This window comes from Bos taurus, chromosome X (assembly GCF_002263795.3).
Source record: "Bos taurus isolate L1 Dominette 01449 registration number 42190680 breed Hereford chromosome X, ARS-UCD2.0, whole genome shotgun sequence".
Classification (NCBI taxonomy): domain Eukaryota; kingdom Metazoa; phylum Chordata; class Mammalia; order Artiodactyla; family Bovidae; genus Bos; species Bos taurus.
Genome location: NC_037357.1, coordinates 57,379,691 through 57,402,198, shown reverse-complemented (window position 1 = coordinate 57,402,198; position 22,508 = coordinate 57,379,691). Strand labels below are relative to the sequence as shown.

Sequence of the window (22,508 nt, the reverse complement as noted above, 5' to 3'; positions counted from 1 at the left end):
TGAATATAGACAAAAAAACCTCAAAAAAGAACAATAAATGCCACTAGCAAATCCAATTAAGCAACATATAAAAAGCACAGGACCAGATAGCTTCACTGGTGAAGTCTACCAAACTTTTAAGGAAGCATTAACAAAACCTTGGTCAAACTCCTCCAAAAAAATTGAAGAGGAAGGAACACTTCCTATATCATTCTATGAGGTCAGTAATATGCTGAGAAGACATTGTAAGAAAACTACAGATTCAGATTCTTATGAATATTGGTATAAAAATATCCTCAACAAAATACTAGCAAAACAAATTCAAAAGCATCTTAAAAGAATTATATACCATAATCAAGTGGGATTTCTACTGGAATGTAAAGTTGGTTTGACATATTAAAATTCATCAATGTGATACACATAATTAATAGAATGAAGGAAAAAACCCACATGATTATCTCAATTGATGCATAAAAATCATTTGACAATATTCAACAACTGTTCATGATAAAAACACTCACTAGCTAGGAATAGAAAGGAAGTTTCTTACCCTGACACAGGGTATCTATGAAAAACCCCAGCTAACATCACACTTAATGGTGAAAGACTGAAACTTTTCCCATTAGATTAGGTACAACAAGATGTCTCTTTTCATTCATCTCTATTTAATATTGTACTAGAGTGTCTAGCCTGATCAATTAGTAAAAGAAAATAAATAAAATGCATAGACATTGGAAAAGAAGTAAAATCACTTCTGTTTTGATGATATGACCTTATATATAGAAAATTCTAAGAAATCCACTAAAAGCTATTCAAGCTGTGTGTGCTAAGTAGCTTCAGTCATGTCCGACTCTTTGCAACCCGATGGACTGTAGCCCACCAGGCTCCTCTGTCCATGGAATTCTCCAGGCAAGAATACTGGAGTGAGTTGCCATTTCCTTCTCCAGAGGATCTTCCTGACCCAGTGATTGAGCCCCTGTCTCTTATGTCTTCTGCATTGGCAGGTGGGTTTTTTACCACTAGCGCCACCTGGGAAGTCATTCAAGCTAGCAAATGCATTTAATAAAGTTATAGGATACAGGCTCAATATACAAAAAATTGTATTTCTATACACAAGCAATGAACAATTGAAAGAGAGAATTAAGGCAAAATTTCCATTTATAGTAGTGGAAAAAATAAAATACTTAGGAATAAATTAAAGAAGTATAATATTTGTTTACTGAAAACTACAAAATACCTTTGAAAAGTTAAAGAAGACCTACATAAATGATAAGACACCCTGTGTTCATTGGTTGTAATACTTATTCTTAAAATACAATATTCCCCAAAGTGATATACAGATTCAATGCAATTTATCAAAATCCCATTTGCTATTTTTCCCTTGAAGTAAGTGACGAGCTGATCCCCAAACTTATATGGAATCACAAGGGAGACTGAATAAGCCAAGATAATCCTTAAAAATAAGAACAAAGTTGGAAGACTCACACTTGACAATTTCAAAACGTACTCAAATGTTACAGTAATTAAGACTGTGTGGTACTGGCATAAAGACAGACATATAGATCAATGGAATGGAATTGAGAGTCTAGAAATAAACCAACACATTTGTGATCAATTGATTTTTCAAATTATGCCAAGGCAATTCAGTTGGGGAAAACTGTCTTTTCAACAAATTGTGCTAGAACAACTGAATAGCCACATGCAAAATAATGAAGTTGGACCTTTACCTCGTACCATGTATAAGAATTAACTCAAAATGAATCAAAGATTTGAGTGAAAGAGCAAAGCAATAAAACTCTTGGAAGAAAAATAGGGGCAAATCTTCATGATCTTGGATTAGATATGACTCTAACAGCAAAAGCAACGAAGTGAAAGTAAAAGCTGTGTCTGACTCTTTGCAACCCCATGGACTATACAATCCAGGGAATTCTCCAGGCCAGAATACTGGAGTGGGTAGCCCTTTCCCTTCTCCAGGGGATCTTCCCAACCCAGGGATTGAACCCAGGTCTCCCACATTGCAGGTAGATTCTTTACCAGCTGAGCCACCAGGGAAGCCCAAGAATACTGGAGTGGGTAGCCTATCCCTTCTCCAGCAGATCTTCCCGACCCAGGAACAAAAGGAAAAATAAATAAATAGGATTTCATCAAAATTAAAATCTTTGGTACTTTAAGAGACACTGAGATAGTAACAAGATGACTCTCAGAATGGAAGGGAATATTTGGAAATATTGATGAGGAACTAGTATTCAGAGTATATGAAGTAACTCTCACAGCTCAACAGTAAACAGAAAAATAACTCAACTTAAAAATGAGCAAAACATCTGAATAGACATTTCACTAAAGAAGACACACAAATAGCCAACGAGCACACAAAATATGTTCAACAACATTAGGTATTGTTGTTGTTGTTGTTTAGTCACTCAGTCATGGCCGACTCTTTGCAACCCCATGGAGCCTGCCAGGCTCCTCTGTCCATGGGATTTCCAGGCAAGAATACTGGAGTAGGTTGCCATTTGCTTCTTTAGGGGATCTTCCCAACCGAGGGATCAAACCCATGTTTCCTGTACTGCAAACGGATTCTTTACCCCTGTGCTACCTGGGAAACCACCATTAGGCATTAAGAAAATACAAATCAAAACTACAATGAGATACCACTTTACATCCACTGCAGTAAATACTTAATGTACCTAATAAGAGATTTTGAAAATAGAAGAAGAAAAACCTGATATAGCTGCAATGGGAAAGCCTTAGTACATTGTCTTGTGCCTGTGGCTGCTTCTGCTTGCTCAGAGAGAACAAAAAAAAAATAATAGTTTCTGCACAATGAGATAATACCTCACACATGTCAGAATATCGGCAAAAAGCCTACGAATAGCAAGTGTTACTGAGGATGTGGAAAAAAGGGAACTCTTGTACACTGGTAGTGAGAATGTAAATAGGTGTAGCCACTATTGAAAACAGTATGGAGGGTCCTTAAAAACTAAAAATAGAATTATCATCAGCTCAGTTCAGTCCTCAGTCGTGTTCAACTCTTTGTGAACCCATGGACTGCAGCATGCCAGGCTTCCTTGTCCATCACCAACTCCCGGAGCTTACTCAAACTCAGATCCATCGAGTCAGTGATACTATCCAACCATCTCATCCTCTGGCATCCCCTTCTCCTCCCACCTTCAATCTTTCCCAGCATCAAGGTCTTTTCCAATGAGTCAGTTCTTCTCATCAGGTGGCCAAAGTATTGTAGTTTCAGCTTCAGCATCGGTCCTTCCAATAAATATTCAGGACTGATTTCCTTTAGGATGGACTGGTTTGATCTCCTCGCAGTCCAAGAAACTCTCAAGAGTCTTCTCCAACACCACAGAATTACCATATAAGCCAGCAATTCCACTCTTGGGTGTATATATATACCAGGAAAAAAATGAAAATACTAATCTGAAAGATAACATGAACCCCAAAGTTCATAGCAGCACTATTTACAATTCCCAAGATACAGAAGCAACCTAAATGCCCATCAACAGATGGATAAAGAACATGTGGTTTATATTTATCCATCCATCCATTCATCCATCTATATAGATATACACAATATATTACTCAACCATAGAAAGAATGAAATTTTGCCATTTCAACAGCATGGATGAACTTGGAGGGCATTATGCTAAGTGAAATAAATTGGACAAAGATAAATACAATGTTTTCACTTATATGTAGAATCTAACAAATGAATATAACAAAAGAGAAACATATATTTAGAACGAACTAATGGTTATCAGTGTGGAGAGGGAAGTGGAGAGAATCAAGACAGCAGTAGAGGATTAAGAAGTACAAACTACTATGTATTAAATAAATAAGCGACAAGGATATTTAGCACAACACAAAGAATATAGCTGAAATTTTGTAATAACTATAAATGGAATATAACCTTTAAAATTATGACTACAACATATGCCTGAGACATATTAATATTATAAATCAAGTATACTTCAATTAAAAAAAACAATACAGGGAAAAAAAGAAAATACCACTTTCTCAGAGCAGGAGGATATGTTTGTTAAAATGGCTTTAGGCTGTTATCTCTCTCCATTCTATATGGGTGGTTTTCTGTGTGATTGCTGGCCTTAAGGTGGGCAACAGCTGCCACATTTGGATTCACAGATAATTTAACATATTTAAGCCTAGTAATCTCAAAGTCTAGCTTCTTACTCTACTGATTACTATAAGCTAAGCAGGGCCCTATTTTAGCCAAGATGTTTTCCAACTTGTCTTTAACACTTCCTGTATCTCTATTCTGATAAGTAATCTCATACTCCTTAGCTCAGTTGGTTTGATGTTTGTTCACCTGATTCCCAGCCTAAATTTCTGCTGAGGGAAACCAAATGAGGAAAGTTACTACATGTAAAACATGACCAGTGCATCTCATAGTTAGCAAACTCTAGCTGCTTCTGTGTTTATTTATACTGGTGTTAATGAAATATAATGAACTTCCCAGGGAAGAAAAGTTCCCCTCCCCCAGGGTACTTTTTACATTGTCTAAATCAAATGATAGATAGTATCTTCATGGTCTCAGGTTTCATAGCAATTGATACACAATGTTCCTTACTTGGACACTGGTAGCACTGGAGCATCTGTGAACCAGAGCATTCAAATTCCAGGGGCTCATTTGGATTCAAGATCCCCAAGAAAGGTTATGTGAGGCCAATACCAAGCCAGAGTCACAAGGTTTCCTTTCATTGCATAGACAGACCAGACAGAGAAGAAGATCATGAGGTACCATGGATTTACTGAGTCCCCTAGGTTGAACAGCTAATTCAAGAGGGTCTCAGGTGCTACAAAGGTGCTGGGAAAATCACTCTTCATTAACTAGGGACCAAGATTTCGAAAACATGCAACTTATCATTTCTCAGGAGGCAGAGATCCCTGTAGTGACAAGCATCTCTAGTACATAGGATTTTGAATATTTTGATATAGGTCTCCTAATGACTAGATAGTGATTATTAGATTTTGAGTGAAAAAGAACTTAATAGTTTGTTCTGTGACCTTGGGAAAGTCACTTAACCATTATAAGGCTCAGCTTCTGCATCTATAAAATGGACAATGGACTTTTGAATATATCAGCCTCACTGAGGCTCAGATGAAATAATGTGTGAAGAATGAGATTTTAATGAGAACTGTTGAGTCCTGTCCCCAATGACATTTTAATGAGAACTGTTGAGTCCTGCCCTCAGGCCAGAGGTGTGAGGCCTTGTGCCAAGGCCACAGAAGCAGAGGCCAGAACCAAGGTTATCTTCGAAGCTAACTGAGCCCCTTTGTAACTGCTGCCGAAGACCCCCTGTTCATCACTAACAAGCTTCCTGACTCCCAATTAGGCAAAGATGCCCACTCCAGTAAACAACCTATTATGCCCCAACCAATCACCTAACGTCAACCTTCCAGCAGGAAGTTTCTTTGTCTTGAGGCTATAAAAATTGGCTATTCACGAAAAGTGTCAACTCTCCATGGCCTGTCAGAAGTTGTCACCCCATTGTACTCCCAGTGCCCACTTTATCTCTACTCTTTAATAAACTCACTCCTTTCTGCAATACTCTGTCTGGAAATTCTTTTCCAACTCACACTCAGACTGCCTCAACAAGAACTATATAAACATGTTACTCTTGTTGCCATTGAGGCATCAGGAATAGTGTTCCTTACAGTCCAAGCAAGAGTCAAATTACTGCTTCAAGAAAGACACAAAAAATCTGGCACCTCATTTACCATTCTGGCTTTGTGATAGACTCTAGTGGCCCTAAGGAAGTCAACCATAAAACTACTTCACTTTAAATGAAAGTATCATCACTTCTTGGCAGGCTCTATGTGGCCCTGGTTGAAATTTGCAGGTAGTCTCAGACTGCCTTTGGTTTTAGAGGCTGTCTCATCTTCCATAATCCCCAGCCTAAGTCTTCACTCTTGTACATTCAATGATGACTCCAGTATTCTTGCTGGAAAATCCCATGAACAGAGGGGCCTGGCAGGCTACAGTCCATGCAGTCACAAGAATTAGACATGACTTAGCAACAAAACCACCAACTTTGAAGTTAGAAAACCACTTGTTTTAGGTGGCTTAAAGTTGTCTATTTCTTGGCTTAGTAACACTTTGGGACTTTTTCACTACCAGCAGGCATGTGCACCAGACTTGGCAGATCTCTTGGGTGGAAGCAGTACTTCTAGGAGTTTTCTTTCAGGAGTTTTCAGGAATCAAATTGTCAGTGCCAACTGAGATTCTTCATTTGGTGTGGTGTGAAGCAAACCAAATGACCAACTGGGGGGAAAGTCAAGATGCATTCTTTTGAGACACAGTGATACAATATTTGAAAAAAAGGCATATAGTTGAAGATTATAATGCATATATTTTTGCCTCATTTCACCCTAAGACCTTGGAACACAGCTTCCAATAAAGCTTAGTAAATAGGTCTTAGATTAGGTGATATTAAGTCATTTCTTCTGGCTTATCCCTCAGCACAATGTGGAAAGATGCTAATCATGCATGTCAGCTTTATCAATTCAGCCTCATTTTGCCACCTATAGAATGAAGCACCTCCCACAGATTTTGGAAATGAGAAGTGGTTGTGCATTCATCAGGTTATCAATAACAGATAATACATTTATATTAGGACAAGTCTGTGGAGAGTATAGAAAGATATAGGTAGTCTGTTGGGAAACCACAAAATACAGGAATCCAGGGTGAGCAGCCCAGGAGCAGCAGACTTGTCATCATAAACAGAGACCTGAAGGGGTAAGAGATGTTACTAAAATCAGAGGGGGAGATAATTAAAAACAGGTCATCTTGAGAGGAGAAGAGACATTCGATTGAAAAATACAAGCCAATCTGAGGTGACCTTAGAGGCCTCATAAAAATAAATACCATAATCTCAGTCTTGGCCATCACTCTGTCCTATTGAGGAGTCCCATTGGTTGACCCCAAGCAGAAGTCAGAGAGCACAGGAACCTTTGGGGGCAAAATGTAGGGTGAAGAATGCAATACGAATCTGGAGGAGAAAAACAAGACGATATCTGACATAAATGAATATGCTATCAGCAATTCGTCATCCTATGGAGTCAGGTGTTGGGCATGCTGTCTACTCATAGAAAAATAGAGAATTACAGTTACATAAATGGCTACCCACTCCAGTATTCTCACCTAGAGAATCCCATGGACAGAGGAGCCTGGTGGGCTACAGTCCATGGGGTTGCAAAGAGTCGGACACGACTGAGTGACTAACACTTTCACATCAAATGTGATTTAGTCTGTCCATGTATTAGAGAATGGACTGGTGAATCAGCTTCCTCCAGTCAGCAAAAAGCCTTAGGATCTGTTCTGGTTTGGCCTAGAATTAGAAAGATTTAGCAGTCAAAGACAGAGCAGCATACCTCTTTTTGGAAGTATATATTAAAGTGATGACCTTTCTGGTTGAGCTGATTTCGGATTGCTGTCTATCATTGTGCCCTACAAGGTGCTGCCGCTACTGCTGCTAAGTCGCTTCAGTCGTGTCAGACTCTGTGCGACCCCATAGACGGCAGCCCACCAGGCTTCCCCGTCCTTGGGATTCTCCAGGCAAGAACACTGGAGTGGGTTGCCATTTCCTTCTCCAAAGCATAGAAGTGAAAAGTGAAAGTGAAGTCGCTCAGTCGTGCCTGACTCTTAGCGACCCCATGGACTGCAGCCCACCAGGCTCCTCTGTCCATGGGATTTTCCCAGCAAGAGTACTGGAGTGGGGTGCCAAGCTAATAAGTATCTAATGAATGTTTGTTGTTATGGAACTTGGGAGACAGGCCTAACTTGACTTTTTCCTTCAGTGTCCCAACTTATGAGTGCTTCCACCATAAAAAGCTTCCAAACATCCCAAATATACTTTAGAAACCACTGCTGTAAAATTGAAATGACATATGATTTTAAAATATTATTCAATATATGTTGGAACTGCCTAGGGATGAACATGTTTTTAAAGTCCAGCCTGAGAACAGAGCTTCTCTGCTAAAGATGCCAACTGAAATCCTGGCCAAACAAAAGTGATTGCACAGAGGAGCAAGGACATTTGCTTCTGTGTTGAGAGGCACAGGAATTACTACCAGAGCCAACTCCTAATCAAGCTCTTAAGAAAATCTTTGACAGCAGAGCTGTCCCTTATTTTGGATGCAAATATTGGGTAACTGGGCCATCTCTTGATATACTTGCTATTGATCTTCATGAAGATGAAAGAATACATGAAACCAAAACAAGGAATCTAAAAGGTAGGGCTTTAGACAACTCCACTGCCATCATCAACAATGAGCTCAACAAATACATGCTGAGTTATTTCCATGTTGATTTATTTTTATAGGCTATAGTGCCCTCTTGTGATTAACATATGAATAAACTTCTGATGGCTTGGCATGACCAGTGAGTTTTTGATTATACATGTCAATTGAAGCAAAGAACCTCACTAGCACCATAAGAAAGTACTTTTCAAATTTGGCCAGGTGAAAAAAGACACTATACAATCCACAAGGTGTCCAGTAAAAACACTTCGGAAGCTTGGAAGTGATCAGTGTGATAGCAACGTGGCATACACACACACACACACACACACACACACACACACATAATCTCACTTGGTTGCTACATGTAATAACTATATCTTATTAAGTAGAAAATTGCCTGCCTATGTGGGAAAACCATTAACTATTTGACTGCAAAACTCACTATAGGTAACTACTAGAGCAGTTACATCAGAATAATCTGAATATTCAGTGGCAAGGGTGAGTTAACAGCATTAAGGTTCTGGAAGGGATTTGGTTCGTGTACTTTAAACAACAAAACAGGGTTGGGAATAGTTAGGGCATTCAAGAAACACAAAGACCAGCTATACATGCTACTATTAAAATCTAGGAGGTTCTTTTTGAGCCAAGATTTTCAGTCAGCTAAATATGAAAGAGAAAGCTACAAACAGCAAAATCTCTGGAATCTGTGCTTGCAGCTATAACTCAAGGAGCAACCTTCAGGTGTATAGCATATAGAAAAATGCATAGAATGTAATATGGAATTTCACTTACAATAACCCATTAGTGTTTTCGTGTGTGTAGCTCACAGAAAAATAAAGCTAGAATTTGCAATTGATTAGCCTTGAAATCAACAGCATTACTGGAAATCAGCAGTATTATCTACCATTGTTTAGAACCTAAATTTTACAACTATAGGCTCTAAGCTTTAGAGCTTAGAGCATGAGCTCACATTAGGGTCTAAACTTCTCAAAATCCTTTGGTTGTTTCATATCTTAACTGTAACACACATTTTATTATAGAGGCAAGTCTACGACTATTTTAGAGACCTACATGTGTTCACTCTTAATCAATAGGAATATTAACTCACTAATCCGCTTTAAATACTATTAATGAATTCCCAAAATGAAAAGTAGTTCTGCTTCCTTTCTTAGCCATCAACACAACGTTAATAAATTTATCACCTCAAAATACTTCCCAATGTGTTGTTCTCTTCACTGGAAAAAGTGCTTTACTATGTCTCCTATTGGGCTTCCCTGGTGGCTCAGCTGGTAAGTCTCCTTTCAGGTATCAGAGTGATCAAAGTCTGCAGAAACCTCTTTTGCCTTTGAACTGTTCTAAATGGTTCTCTGAGAAGAGTGACTACTTGGTGATGTGCAGAAGTGTGGTCTATCTGTAAATGAGCAGTATTTTTACACATAGGCTGAAGAGATACACAACAAATCATCCTTAACATATGATATCTTTAATTAAATTGATATTGGTGAGTTAAAAACATTTAGTGAGAAGATGACAGCTAGGGAAATAAGGTGTTCTATGACTATAATAGTGTTTAAAATAAAACAGTAAGAAATATCAGTTGGCTTTGTAATTGAAGAGAGAAGACAAACTAAGTATTGTCTTCCCAGTTCTTGAACAAGCAGAGACCACAGGAGAATAATTCTTATGGAAAAAGCACAGGGAAGAAAATCGTCAACTTTTTAAATGTTTTTGTTTTACAAAATTATATGGGAGAATTTGCCCAGTCAGGGATGAGCAAAATCAAGATGTAAGAAACATCAAAGCTGGGGGCGTCTAGTGTTGAGTGTCTTGGAGAATACAGCAAAAGAGAAGTTGCATCATTAGATATTATCATTTGGTATGTAAGATGTACATTTAAAATTCTGATTAAAGTGACTAAAAATGACCTTTTTTAAAAAAGTCAAATGAGAACTTTGGGGAAAAAACTCAAATTTACTCTCAGTAGTGACTTGATACAAGAATATAAACTCTCACTTTGATAAACCTGGATATAAAATCTTGCTGTCTGTATTCTAGATTTTCCTAAGTTTTCTGTAAAAGTGATTCATGTCAGGTCACCTGTAAATGACAACATTTTGCACTAAAAGGCTGTTTACACAATATACACATTCTTTACTTACAGAGCAAAATAAGCTTAACACTTTTATATTAAAAAACTGGGATACAGTAGGATTAGTAGCACCATGAAAAATAATTCTTCCCCCAAACTGCAGTCTTTTATTTTACTCAGTATGATTCTTCTCTTAATTGAATTTTTAACGTGCCATTTTAGTTACTGGGCAAAATATACAATCTTCATCTTATAATCCTTGGAGAAAGTCATCCTGGACCCAAAAAGTAAATTCATTTCCTCATTTCACTCGTAGAAAAATAGAGACCTTGCTCCGGCACATTGCTGAGGTACATCTGAATCTTCAGGATCTACTAGTGCGCATGTTCTCTTGGTCGTATATAGTAGCACCATGGTGGCAGCAGTGGTGAAACTGGGGAGAGTGAGACATTGCATCCTGGGAATTTTATATACATATATGTATATCTATATCACATTTAAAAACACACAAAGAATTCTTCAAAATGTTATGTCCTCTTCATGCACACTTGACATCGGCTAATACGTGTCCTCAAGTCTCCTGCTTTCAGCGTTTCTGATTGAGGTTTGCTGGGAAATAAAAAACAAGACTATCAAATTAGCCTTTTCTGGTATTTTAATTCTATTATTGGTTCAATTCATACTTTAACACTCTATTGTGTTTAAGTAGTTGACTTAATGGTTAACTTTTGAGCAATGCAATCTAGTGCAATGACTGGTATGGCCTAAGAGCCATTAGTGGTTATAGGTATCTTAGTGATTCTCCTCCCCACCACTCTCATCCTCGTCTATTTGTTTCTCCCTCTCTTTCTCTTATAAATTCTTCTAACAGTCCTAGAACGAGGGGCAATTGATGATGAATAGATGATAATACATAACACATAACGGTTACAGAAAGATAATACATAAGAAAAATGCTAATAACTCAAAAGAAGCAACATATAAAAATAGAAATAAAAAAAAAACCAATAGAATAAAGTCCCCTGCAGGCACATGTATTACAGGTGGCCTTACTCATTCAAATACTTGGATGAAAGCCTTGAAAACAACCTGGGAAAGAGACTACTGGACTGGGGAAGCAACACAGACTACTTCAGTTTCTAGGGTGGCTTCAGTCTAGTCGAACAGTTGCTCATGGGTTACTGAGAAGGTCACACAATCTTTTCTTGCTCTGTTTTGCTTTTAAAGAATTATCATCATGACATCTCAAACCACATACACCTATTATTAGTCAAGTATGTTTTTCTGACCTGAGTCTGTTATATGAGGAGAACAAGCAAGAATAAAGTACATGGTCCTTTAAATTTCTAACATTTGTTGGGTATAAACCATTCACAAACTGCCTCTCTCTTCCTCCAGCACCTCTGAAGGAGGCTTAAGACCTAAACTAAAGCCATAAGCGCCTTACCTGAACATGTCTGACACATCTACAGTCGCCAGCCAAAAGCTGTAGGAGTTGGCGTAATAGTTGCAGGTCCCCCGCCCATGACACTCAATGAAGGGAGCTGAACGAAACTCTTCTAAGCAGGAACCAGGGGAGGCCAGGGCTTGGCCTGAGCCCTCTGCCCCTGCACTTGTGTGCTAGAAAAGACAAGGGAAAATGTGCCACAATACCCATGAACCTTAGTGAGTATCCAAAGATAAGTGCTGACCTTGGCCAAATATTCAAATCCAGTGAAGTAAATAGAGCCAAAGTTAAGAGAACAGAATCCACACCAAAGGTTCTCAACAAAACAAACAGGTAGATTGTGAACATCTGTTCCAGCAAATGTATGAAAGGGAACACAGTGCTTGGATAGAAGCTATACGAGGTTCAAATGACAGGGATTCCTCATACTAGGAAGAAATGTAGATATGGTGGACAGTTGGCTAGGATGACAAAGCCAAGGAAGAGTGATTCATACCATCATGAAGGAATAACCAATCCAGAGAGAATCCCATCCCTGAGGACAACGGGGAATCTGGATGGTCTGACTGTGGACTGCAATCACCACGGCCGGAGCTTCACATACTGCACATCTGGTAAGGGAAAGGCAGAAGGAACACAATCTACAGAGTGAGCACACAGGAAATAGCAGTCCCTCTTCTTTGGAAGCCTTCCTGTTATAAAATCCCATCAAGGGGTCTACAGTGCTCAGAAAAAAGAGGAGAGAAATGTACTTTGAGGACTGCTTTTGAATAAGCCCAGCCTCCCAATATACGTAATAAAGTTATAAATGAAACCTGTAAGTTTTTTTTTTTTTTTTTAAGAAACTACAGAACCACTGCTATGGCACTTTCATTTTCTATCCTGCCCTAAACTTGTATTCATACTTGCAATAGTCAATGTCATAACTGCTGCAAGACTTTGGCTTGGCGTATTGCGCATACTACTTGCTGTCAAAGTGTCCAACTTGAGGGTAGACATTCAGTACTACTGAAACTGTGCTAAGAACAATGTCTGGTAAACTGAAGAAGACAAGAAACAAGACACTTTCTTAATCCCTGCCCATTATTTTTGGCCCAAGGGATATTTATTAACCATTTGGCTCTCTCTTTAGAAGTACAACATAAACAGAATACTGGACAAGTACCAAGGCACTTGGAGATGCGGTGTCTGGGTACTTGTCTATAAAATCAAGTACAGTGCAGCTAAGTCTACCAAATCTTTAATAAAGAGCAAGACGGGACCTTTTGAAATATGACTAAACCAATTTGGCAAACTTTATCTACCAAATAGGGAATGCCTTTAGGAGATCTTTTACTCCAAAGAATTGGGACTGTTAAAAAAAAAAATCACATGCACAAAAATGAATTCCCAGAAGAAGCCCTATTTATCTTTTTTTATGATTTATTCTTCTTGTCCCTGTCTAGGAGATCTTTACTAAACTCATAAGATTTTTACCTTACCCTCTCCTTGAAAACTTACATAGTTTTGGTTTTACCTTTAGGCCTATGATCCATTTAAAGTTGATTTTTGTATATATGTAAGATGTGAGGTTATGGATCTTTTTTATTTATTCACTGCATATGGTTATCTAATAGTTTCAGCACCATTTGTTGAAAAGATTATCTTTTTATAAAATTATCTGAATACCTGTTTTGTACTCATCTGTTAATGATATGAATTTGGATCTATTTTTGAATTCCCTATTTTTTATGTTAGTCTATATGCCTCTTCTAACACCAATTTCATACTATCTTAATTCCTGTAGTTTTGTAGTAATTCACACTGTCAGGAAATGTGAGTCCTTTGACTCTGTTCTTCCTTATCAAAATTTTTTGGGCTCCTCTATGCCCTTTGCTTTTCCATATAACTTTTATTATCAGCTTGCCAATTTCTACAGGAAATATAAAAACCTTATAGAATTTTAATAACGATTATACTGAATCTGTGGATCAATTTGGGCAGAACTGACATGTCAAAAATATTGCATTCTGCATTCCCTGAACATAGTATATCTCTATAGTTACTTAGCTCTTTTTTTTTTTAATTTAAATTTAAGTTACTTGGCTCTTTTAAAAAAATTTTCTCGGTGTTTTGTAGATTTTTAGTTTACAAACATTGTACAGCTTTTGTTCATCTTATTCCAGGTATTTTATGTTTGGATGGCAATTGCAAATAATTTTTCTATCATAGGAATATAATCATTATATATCCTGCAACTTTAATAGACTCACTTGTTAGTATTAGAAAATATTTTATAGATTTGTGAAGGAAAGGGTAAGATTTTCTATGTAGACTATCATGTCACCTGTGAATAAAGATAGCTTTATTTCGTTATAAAAATGAATTCCCAAAGGAAAGATGGTAACAATAACCCTGTGTATGAGACAGCAAAAGAGACACTGATGTATAGATCAGTCTTATGGACTCTGTGGGAGAGGGAGAGGGTGGGGAGATTTGGGAGAATGGCATTGAAACATGTATAATATCATGTATGAAACAAGTCGCCAGTCCAGGTTCGATGCACGATACTGGATGCTTGGGGCTGGTGCACTGGGACGACCCAGAGGGAGGGTAGGGGAGGGAGGAGGGAGGAGGGTTCAGGATGGGGAACACAGCTATACCTGTGGCGGATTCATTTCGATATTTGGCAAAACTAATACAATATTGTAAAGTTTAAAAATAAAATAAAATAAAAAAAAGAGTGGCTGAACTAGGCTTAACCTTTATATTTAATGTCAAAGAAACTAAAGTTTCCAATGATTCATCCTTTATGGTTACTAGACTCCTAGATCAATTGGGTCATGATCAGAATGAAGATGGCGATACCTAATATGCTTAGGAGGTAGAGTTTTACCCGGGTTCTAATGTGGCAACATTCTAGGAAATCTTTATTAACAGTACCTCCCTCCTCTTAGATACTCATGCTCCAAGTCTCAGCTATCACGTTTCCTTCCCATAACTAATCAATTGCCAAATCTTATTTATTCTATTAATGTGATACACGTACCCCACTGAGAGTTCCAAACCACTCCTACAAGGACTATAGCAATATGCTTAATCTATCTGGTCTCTTACCCCTGGATTATCCCCTCTGGAATCATGTTACACATTTATGCTTCTGTAATCTTCCCTGAAATGTAGCTCAAAAACTTCAAAGGTCCCCATTATATACCAAATAAAGTTCAAACTAAAACCTGACACTGAAAGCCTTCTACTGACTGGGTCCAAATTAACTTTCCAATCTCTTCTCCCTCTGCACCCTTTGGACACTAATAGTATATTCTAGACACATCGGTCTACAAATCCATTCCCATTTTCTCTACCTAGAATGCTCTTCTCCATTATAAATGCCTGTCTCAAGTCCTTTACATCCTTAAAGGGCTAAACAGTTCAAAACACATTTCTTCCATATCTCAGATTTCTCCAGTTGGAATTAAATATCCCTTTCCTAATACTTTCATAATACTTTATTAGATTTATTGCTGCATTGAGCCCAAGCCTGATACGTATTAATTTATGTATACTTGCCTAATGACTAGATTGTGAGGGTTTTTTTTTTTTTTTTTTTGGTGATATTACACTAGTATATCACTGGTCCTGGTCAAAAGAAGATCCCCAATAAATATGGATCAAACTACATATTGAACATTATAAAGTTCCTCTGTTCTACCTAACCTGAGAGGAATATGGTCAGATCATTATCTCTGGACTCATTTCTAACTAGCTAAACTAACTGGATATCAGCAAATGTCAACGGTACCCATGTCTCACCGACTAATGAATGGCTGGATGCTCTGCCCCTTCAGGGGTTCCATGCTCATTGGCATGGGCTCTGGGGTGGAGAGCCAGTAAGAATAATCATTTCTTGAAGCAAAGTTGCAAACATTATTGATGTTGCAGAACATGAAAGGCATGGTACTGAAACGACGAAGGCAGCTGCCGGCTGTTCCTGGGAAGAATCAGGGAGAAAAAGGAAAGTGTCATGATAATTAGTTTCTTCTAACATACTAACAAACAACCTGTCAAAGAGGAACTTTTCCCTATTTCTTAGATGATAACCAGGTCTTCTCTGGTGACTCAATCAGTAAAGAGTCTGCCTGCAATGCAGGAGATCCATGTTTGATACCTGGGTCAGGAAGATCCCCTGGAGAAGGAAATGGCAATGCACTCCAGTATTCTTGCCTGGAGAATTCCACGGACAGAGGAGACTGGTGGACGATAGTCCATGGGTCACAAAGAGTCTGACATGACTGTGACTAACACTTTCATTTTCTAGATGATAACTACACTTTAATTCTTCAATTAAAAGATGTACATTTACTCATATTTTAACATTTCTAAAATCAGGATATATCTTACAACTTATGTAGACATTTATTGTGCTAGCTCATTATATATTCCCCAACACTCTTTTTAAACCAGTTATGCGTCTTATAAACAGTGGTGCCTTATGGAGAATATTGAGTAATTTATTATGCAAAAATGAAGGGCACACACTTAGTCCTTACAATATGATTTCCTCTCCAGTATGCCCTCCCTTCTTCCAAGACATCCCTAGTATGTGTCTTATGTGGGTTCCCCATATCTTTAAGCCTAGGGACAATTGTAGTGCTGACTAATAGGCACAGCAACCATGGACAGGTTTGGAAGTAAATAATACAAGGGGGAAAAATAAATGAGGGAGAAAGGAAAGAAAGATGCGGGGTGGGGGGTGGGAGAAAGGAACTAGAGCGTTGAAATTTCTGAGCTGGTAGGGACAATAATATCTCTACCTGCGATCAGGCTTTTCTTTTCTCATTTACTCACAAAGAATGATGAAAAACGATGTATCTCCCTCACATTTTTAAGTTGACACCTCAAATTTTTCATCAGAAGTTTAAATTGATACTGTGCCAGTTATTAAGATATTATTGTCTCTTGGACCCAAACCCACCCTTCTATACTTGGTAATACTGGAGTCTGGAATTTTGCAAACCACATTTCAACGTTACCAGCTGTCATTTCCAGTGTTTTGTGAATATTTATATTTAAAAGCAAACTTTGACATCACTCTTTTAAATGTATCCAATGTAATTATTTGAAACCTAAAACAATAAACCTTTTTAAAAGTACAGAAACTCATATTTAACAATTGGAAATTATACAATGCTCCTTTTACATTGTATTTCCATTCTACTTCTCTCACACAGTTTTATCCTAATGTATTTTTTTTTTATTATTCAATGTCTTTTACTGAGGATCCAATCATATTCTCTGAAACAAGAATTTAAAATAATTTGAACTGATTTTCTGTGACTCTAAGGCTTTACATGTTACATATTATTTTGAATGATCATAATTACTATTAATTCACACTGATCAAAAATAGGTTATTATAAATTTTGATACTGACTAAAAATTAAATTTTTATTAGAAATGCATTTTCTAATGAGATAGATTAGAAGTGAATTATAGAACCTGAGTTAACAGATACTTTAACAAAGCCATTATTTTGAATTGTTCCTCTGAATTTGTCTCTTAGAGGTTTTTATGTTTCAAGGCAATATGCCAAGGTATGAGTCTTTTATAAAATAGGAGATGGGTGGTAGAGAAAGAGGATATAGGAAAAGAGATTATCTAAAGCATATACACAGGCAGTTCAACTTTAGGAGAAAGTACATATGAAAGTTGAGGATTTATAAACTAATACCATTAAAATTATACATTGGAAATTCCTCATATATCCAATGGAGTATGTTTATCTCAGGCTGAGGATGATTGATAAAAGATCAATAATTCTTAAAATTGGTGGACTGTCAGAATCACTGGGAATTTTTATATTATAGTTTAGGAATGGACCTAGGAATCTTTTCAAAATTTCCCCAGGTGGAAAATCATTGATTTAGCCTAATTTATACTTTTTTCAGAGGAAAAAAAAATAGCTCAGAGAGGTGAATGACTCGAAGTCATGTGAGAGCAAATGAGAAAACTGACATAATTGAAAAATGGATGGGTTTGCAATTGATAGGTGTTACAAACAAACCTATCTTCAAAACAGAAACAGATTCACAGACACAGAGAACAGACCGGTGGATGCCCAGCAGGGCAGGGGTTCGGGGAGGGATGGAATGGGGGTCTGGGGTCAATAGATGCAAACCGTTACATATTGAATGGATAAACAAGTTCCTATTGTATAGCACAGGGAACCATATTCAGTATCCTGAGATGCATCATAATAGAAAGAATATATATAAATATGCATACATATATATTCTTTTGTGATTCTGAGACCAGAGATATTTCCATCCCTGTCTCTAATTAGTAATGCTAGTTTTATTTTTAAATTAATTTATAATTAAAAAACACTTTCAGAGACTTCCCTGGCAGTCCATTGTGGCATTGAATAGGTCAGGTCACTTAACCTCTTAGCCAGTTTATGTGTGTGTGTGTGTGTGTGTGTGTATAAATATAAATACAATACTTGCCCTATAACTTTCTTGATTATTTTAGTTTTGAAAATCAAATTGTCTAATGAATATGAAAGTGCTTTTCTTTCTTTTTTTTTGAAAGCGCTTTTCTTTTTGGCTATACCACATGATTTGTGGGATCTCAGTTCCCTGACCAGGGACTAAACCTTTGCCCCCTGCAGTTGAAGTGCAGAGTCCTTCCCACTGGACCACCAGGGAAGTCCCTGAAAGTGCTTTTTAATTATAAATTAAAAATAAAACTAACATTACTAGTTAGGGACAGGGATGGAAATATCTCTGGGTCTCAGAAAGAAGAGACTAGGAAGATGTACATAAAAGGAAGGTCTACAATGATGAGAACATGGGTGTTTGGTTGCATTTATGCTGTAGGCTACCTACAGTGATGCAGAATTCTGGTTATAGTCTCCAAGCATTCAAAGATAGGGTGATCTCATGAACTCTCAATACTCTCATATTTTGAAACTATAAAGTTTTAATACACTAATGATTCTGGGTATGCATTTTGTTTTTTCAGACAGAACATTTTCAGTATTGTCTGTTTCCTCCACCACTACCATCTTTTTTATACACCATAGTCCTTTCACTAATTCAGCACAGACTATGTATGTATTTAGTGAGGTGATTGTTTCTTTAACATCAAACTTCTTATTTTTATTCTTTGCCTAGGCATCAAGATATCTCCAATTTGATCCCTGAATGAGCCCTGGCAGAGACCCTGCAATCCTGTATCACACTTGAAATATTGGGTACTATCATGATGTTCCTATGGCTGAGGCCTAAGCTGTACTTGAGTCAGGTCTAGTTTATAGCCTCTGCATCTGAATACATACTATGACAGCCCTTGCTTGACCAAATACACACATTTTGAAAAGTTGTAGGGACATAGTAGATAAGAGATCCTATTTTTTCTTTGCTTTACATTTGTGAATTTCATGATGTTCAAAAACTTTTAATGCTTCCTGTTCACTTACTAGGTTAGGAGTTTAACATTTATAAGCTTGATTATGGGTAGAAGTTAGATTCTCACAGTAAAGAGAGAATGGACTGAAGGGAAAAAAAGTAGAGAACATTATCTAAAAGATAAGAGTATATTTACAATGAAGATTTGTCAATTGTAAAATTAGAAAAAGATTCTACATAAGGTGGCTCAGATGGTAAAGAATCTGCCTGCAATGCAGCAGACTGGGGTTTGATCCCTGGGTCAGGAAGATCCCTTGGAGAAAGAAACGGCTACCCATTCCAGTATTCGTGCCTGGAAAATTTCACGGACAGAGGAGGCTGGCAGGCTGCAGTCTATGGGTTTGCAAAAGAGTCAGGCACGGCTGAGTGACTGACTGTGAGTGAAAGAATAGAGAGATGCACTTTGTCCAAGGTTACTCTAGAACCTAACAAGATTTTCAAAACAAAATAGAAATGCATAGTAAGAAATAAGATGCTGATTATCTCACCCAAGTCTTGACCATGAGCTCTTTTATTTCCTTGTACATACAGGAGAGAAAAGCCTTCATACACCTGGATGGTTCCCTGTGGGCATTGTGGAGCATCTGTTGTCTGGCTGTGACGTGTGATGAGAAACCCATGGGCAATAGAAGAGGTTCCAGGGGGACCTGGAGGACCCTGCAATCCATCTGGCCCGGGGGGACCATCCAAGCCACGAGTACCTATTTTCCAAAAAGCCATCAGTATACAAAATTAAGTGAGCTCTGATTCACTATTATGGCTACTGACAAAACATTATGACCTCGTTTGATTAGTTAATTTAATCAATATTTATAGAATGTCTACACAGGCATTGTCAGACATCACAGATTTGGAGACAAACAAAACATGGTCCCTGTCCTCAAAGAGATTAATTTTTTTTTTCCCTTCTGGAATTGGTTGATGACATTAGGCACTAAATAAATACTGAGTGAATGGAACACTAGATGGGAAGAAGTGATGCCCATTTGGGAAATTTGTATGTTACCTAGTCTCTCACTGTACTAAAGGAGTCCAAACCCAATGACAAAATCTCAGTCTGCTGTTTAGTTCATCACTTAGAAAGGAAGGGTGTGGTTGCTGTCAGTCTGCCAGCTTCAGTGCTGAAAAACATTTTCCTTTGAATCTGTCTAGAGAATTATTCTCAGGCATACATTCTTGTTTAGAGAATAGGCAGGGTACTCTGAGGAAACTTTTTAAAATGTTTAATTTCAATCTGTCACTGGTTTCTGTTCTCTATTTGGCCACTCGATTTGAGCTTATTTTTTAAAAATTCTCTATATACAGGCCTTTGGCCACTGTGTGTATAGATTTTCACTTGGGGGAAATGTCACAGCAATGCCTGTATGTGATGAAGGTGACACTGACCTGTTTCTTCCCTAGAAAGACAGTTAATGAGATGGCAGGGTGTTGGTTCTAGGAGCAACAGAGACAGCACCAATCTGCTTTGCTGCTACTGCTGTTTTTTTGTTTTGTTTTGTTTTACCAATACAAACCTTTACATTTGTTATTTAGAGTTATATTTACATTATCTACAGTTGTAAAAACACTGAAAATTATCAGAACAGTTAAGCACAATGAATACCTGAAAAATCCTCATCTTGAGGAAAAGCTGACTTTCTAGGGCTGTAAAAACATTTAAAATGAAAACAGCCTTCCTGTGTTTCTCTTATACTGGCAAACCTGTGTCATTGTATTTTTCCCAAGCAACAGACTCCCCAGCTAGCTGTGCTCTCTCAAGAGGAGGCTTTCACAGCTCCAGTTGGAGGGATATGTCCAGAGGTCTCCCAGACTTAAAAACTACTATCAGCAGCAGTGTTTTACTTGTCTCACCTGGCTGGCCTGGCAAACCTGGGTCTCCTTTGCGTCCTCCTGCACCATCAAAGCCAGGGAGTCCATTGCGTCCAGGATCTCCTGGAGGGCCAATTGGACCTACAGGAGAAAGCAGTAGGGTTTTCAAATGTGCGTAGAATAAATCCACATCCAGATAGAGCTAGGACACTTGACATCCATGAGTGGCACTGAATTCATAATCTGGTTTTGTCTTTAATTCAGATAAATGAAAGAATAGTTCAAGCCCAGGATGAAAAGATGCAGACAAGGATTTAGGTTTAATTTTAAACAATCCATTTGCCTCTGTGGAGAATTCTATAATATGGTGGTTGTGTGCTCCTTGCCTTCAGTACAAGACATAGCACAAGGCCCAACTTTTGTTCTATATCCCAACAAAAGGCAAGGCTGTTGCTGCCTGTATACTTCATTTATGAAAAGACTGCTGTTAAGCCACTAATAAACTGGAAAGACTGAAGTTAGTTTCTAGTTTTCTTTTAGAATCACAGTTGGCTGCAAGTATAGAGTGAATTGGCCAACTAGACAGGATTTAGTTTAAAAATCATACAACCTCACAGCGTGGAAACTAACAGCCCATCAAATCAGCCTTCTATCCTTCTGGTGGTTGGGACAGAGAAAGCATCAGATCTTAAATGCATATGAATTTCATTATAGAGATTTTAAAAACATTAACCTAATCATTCAATTAGGATAGCCAGATGAGCAAGAAAAAATTGGACTGGGCCTAAAAGAAATTAGGGCATGAGAAATGAACCTTTCAAGAAAGGTTCAAAAGAGAAAGTGCAACCCATGGTGGTGTAGTATTCTACTAGCTGCTGAGACTCCTGTCGTCAAAGACAAACTCTGACAAGTGAAAGGAGAATGAGGGAAATGTTTGCAAATACATAAGGCTTGAAAAAGATGATCTACAAAGGTACCTGGTAAACCCTGAGGTCCTGGGAGTCCTTGTAAACCTTTTAATCCAGGCTGGCCTGGAATCCCTGGTGGGCCAGCATCTCCTTTGATTACAATACTCTGTCCTGAAGGACCAGGTAATCCAGGGGGACCTAAGAGGCAAAATATATAAAGTTGAAGGTAGGGAAGAGAAAGGTTGGAAAGAATGAATGCCAAAATAAACCTCAGATCAGAATAAGAATTGGTTTGAGAGAAATGAGTTACATGTATTGGAATTTACTATGTCCAACAGAAATCTGTTTGGGAAAATTACCTTTATTTCCCCCAAAGAGCCAAAAAAAAAAAAAAAATTTCTTAGGGTCTTATTTGTCCATAGATTAGGGTCTACGGACAAATTAGGCATATAGTCCCTATTTTCAAGCCTTGAAGTGTGATTGCAAATCTGTGAACACTGGTGTCAAGGGAAGACAGTTCTGTTTCCTGATGAATCCATTCTGATTCTAACGTCATT

The 22,508-nt window shown here is 37.8% G+C and overlaps 1 protein-coding gene across 1 annotated transcript in view; it reads right to left on the bottom strand.

Annotated features, from left to right (window-relative positions):
- Positions 1-9,711: 9,711 nt before the first annotated feature.
- The window catches only part of COL4A5 (collagen type IV alpha 5 chain), a 251,096-nt gene continuing 238,299 nt past the window's right edge, over positions 9,712-22,508 (bottom strand). Inside the window, exons 45-51 of the mRNA XM_002699862.6 lie at positions 22,021-22,149; positions 21,086-21,184; positions 19,723-19,935; positions 15,579-15,756; positions 12,283-12,397; positions 11,787-11,959; positions 9,712-10,948 (exon numbers count right to left, since the gene is read on the bottom strand). Of these exons, the coding sequence (XP_002699908.1) occupies positions 10,867-10,948; positions 11,787-11,959; positions 12,283-12,397; positions 15,579-15,756; positions 19,723-19,935; positions 21,086-21,184; positions 22,021-22,149 (989 nt within the window). The 3' untranslated portion in view covers positions 9,712-10,866. The remainder of the gene's footprint in view (positions 10,949-11,786; positions 11,960-12,282; positions 12,398-15,578; positions 15,757-19,722; positions 19,936-21,085; positions 21,185-22,020; positions 22,150-22,508) is intronic.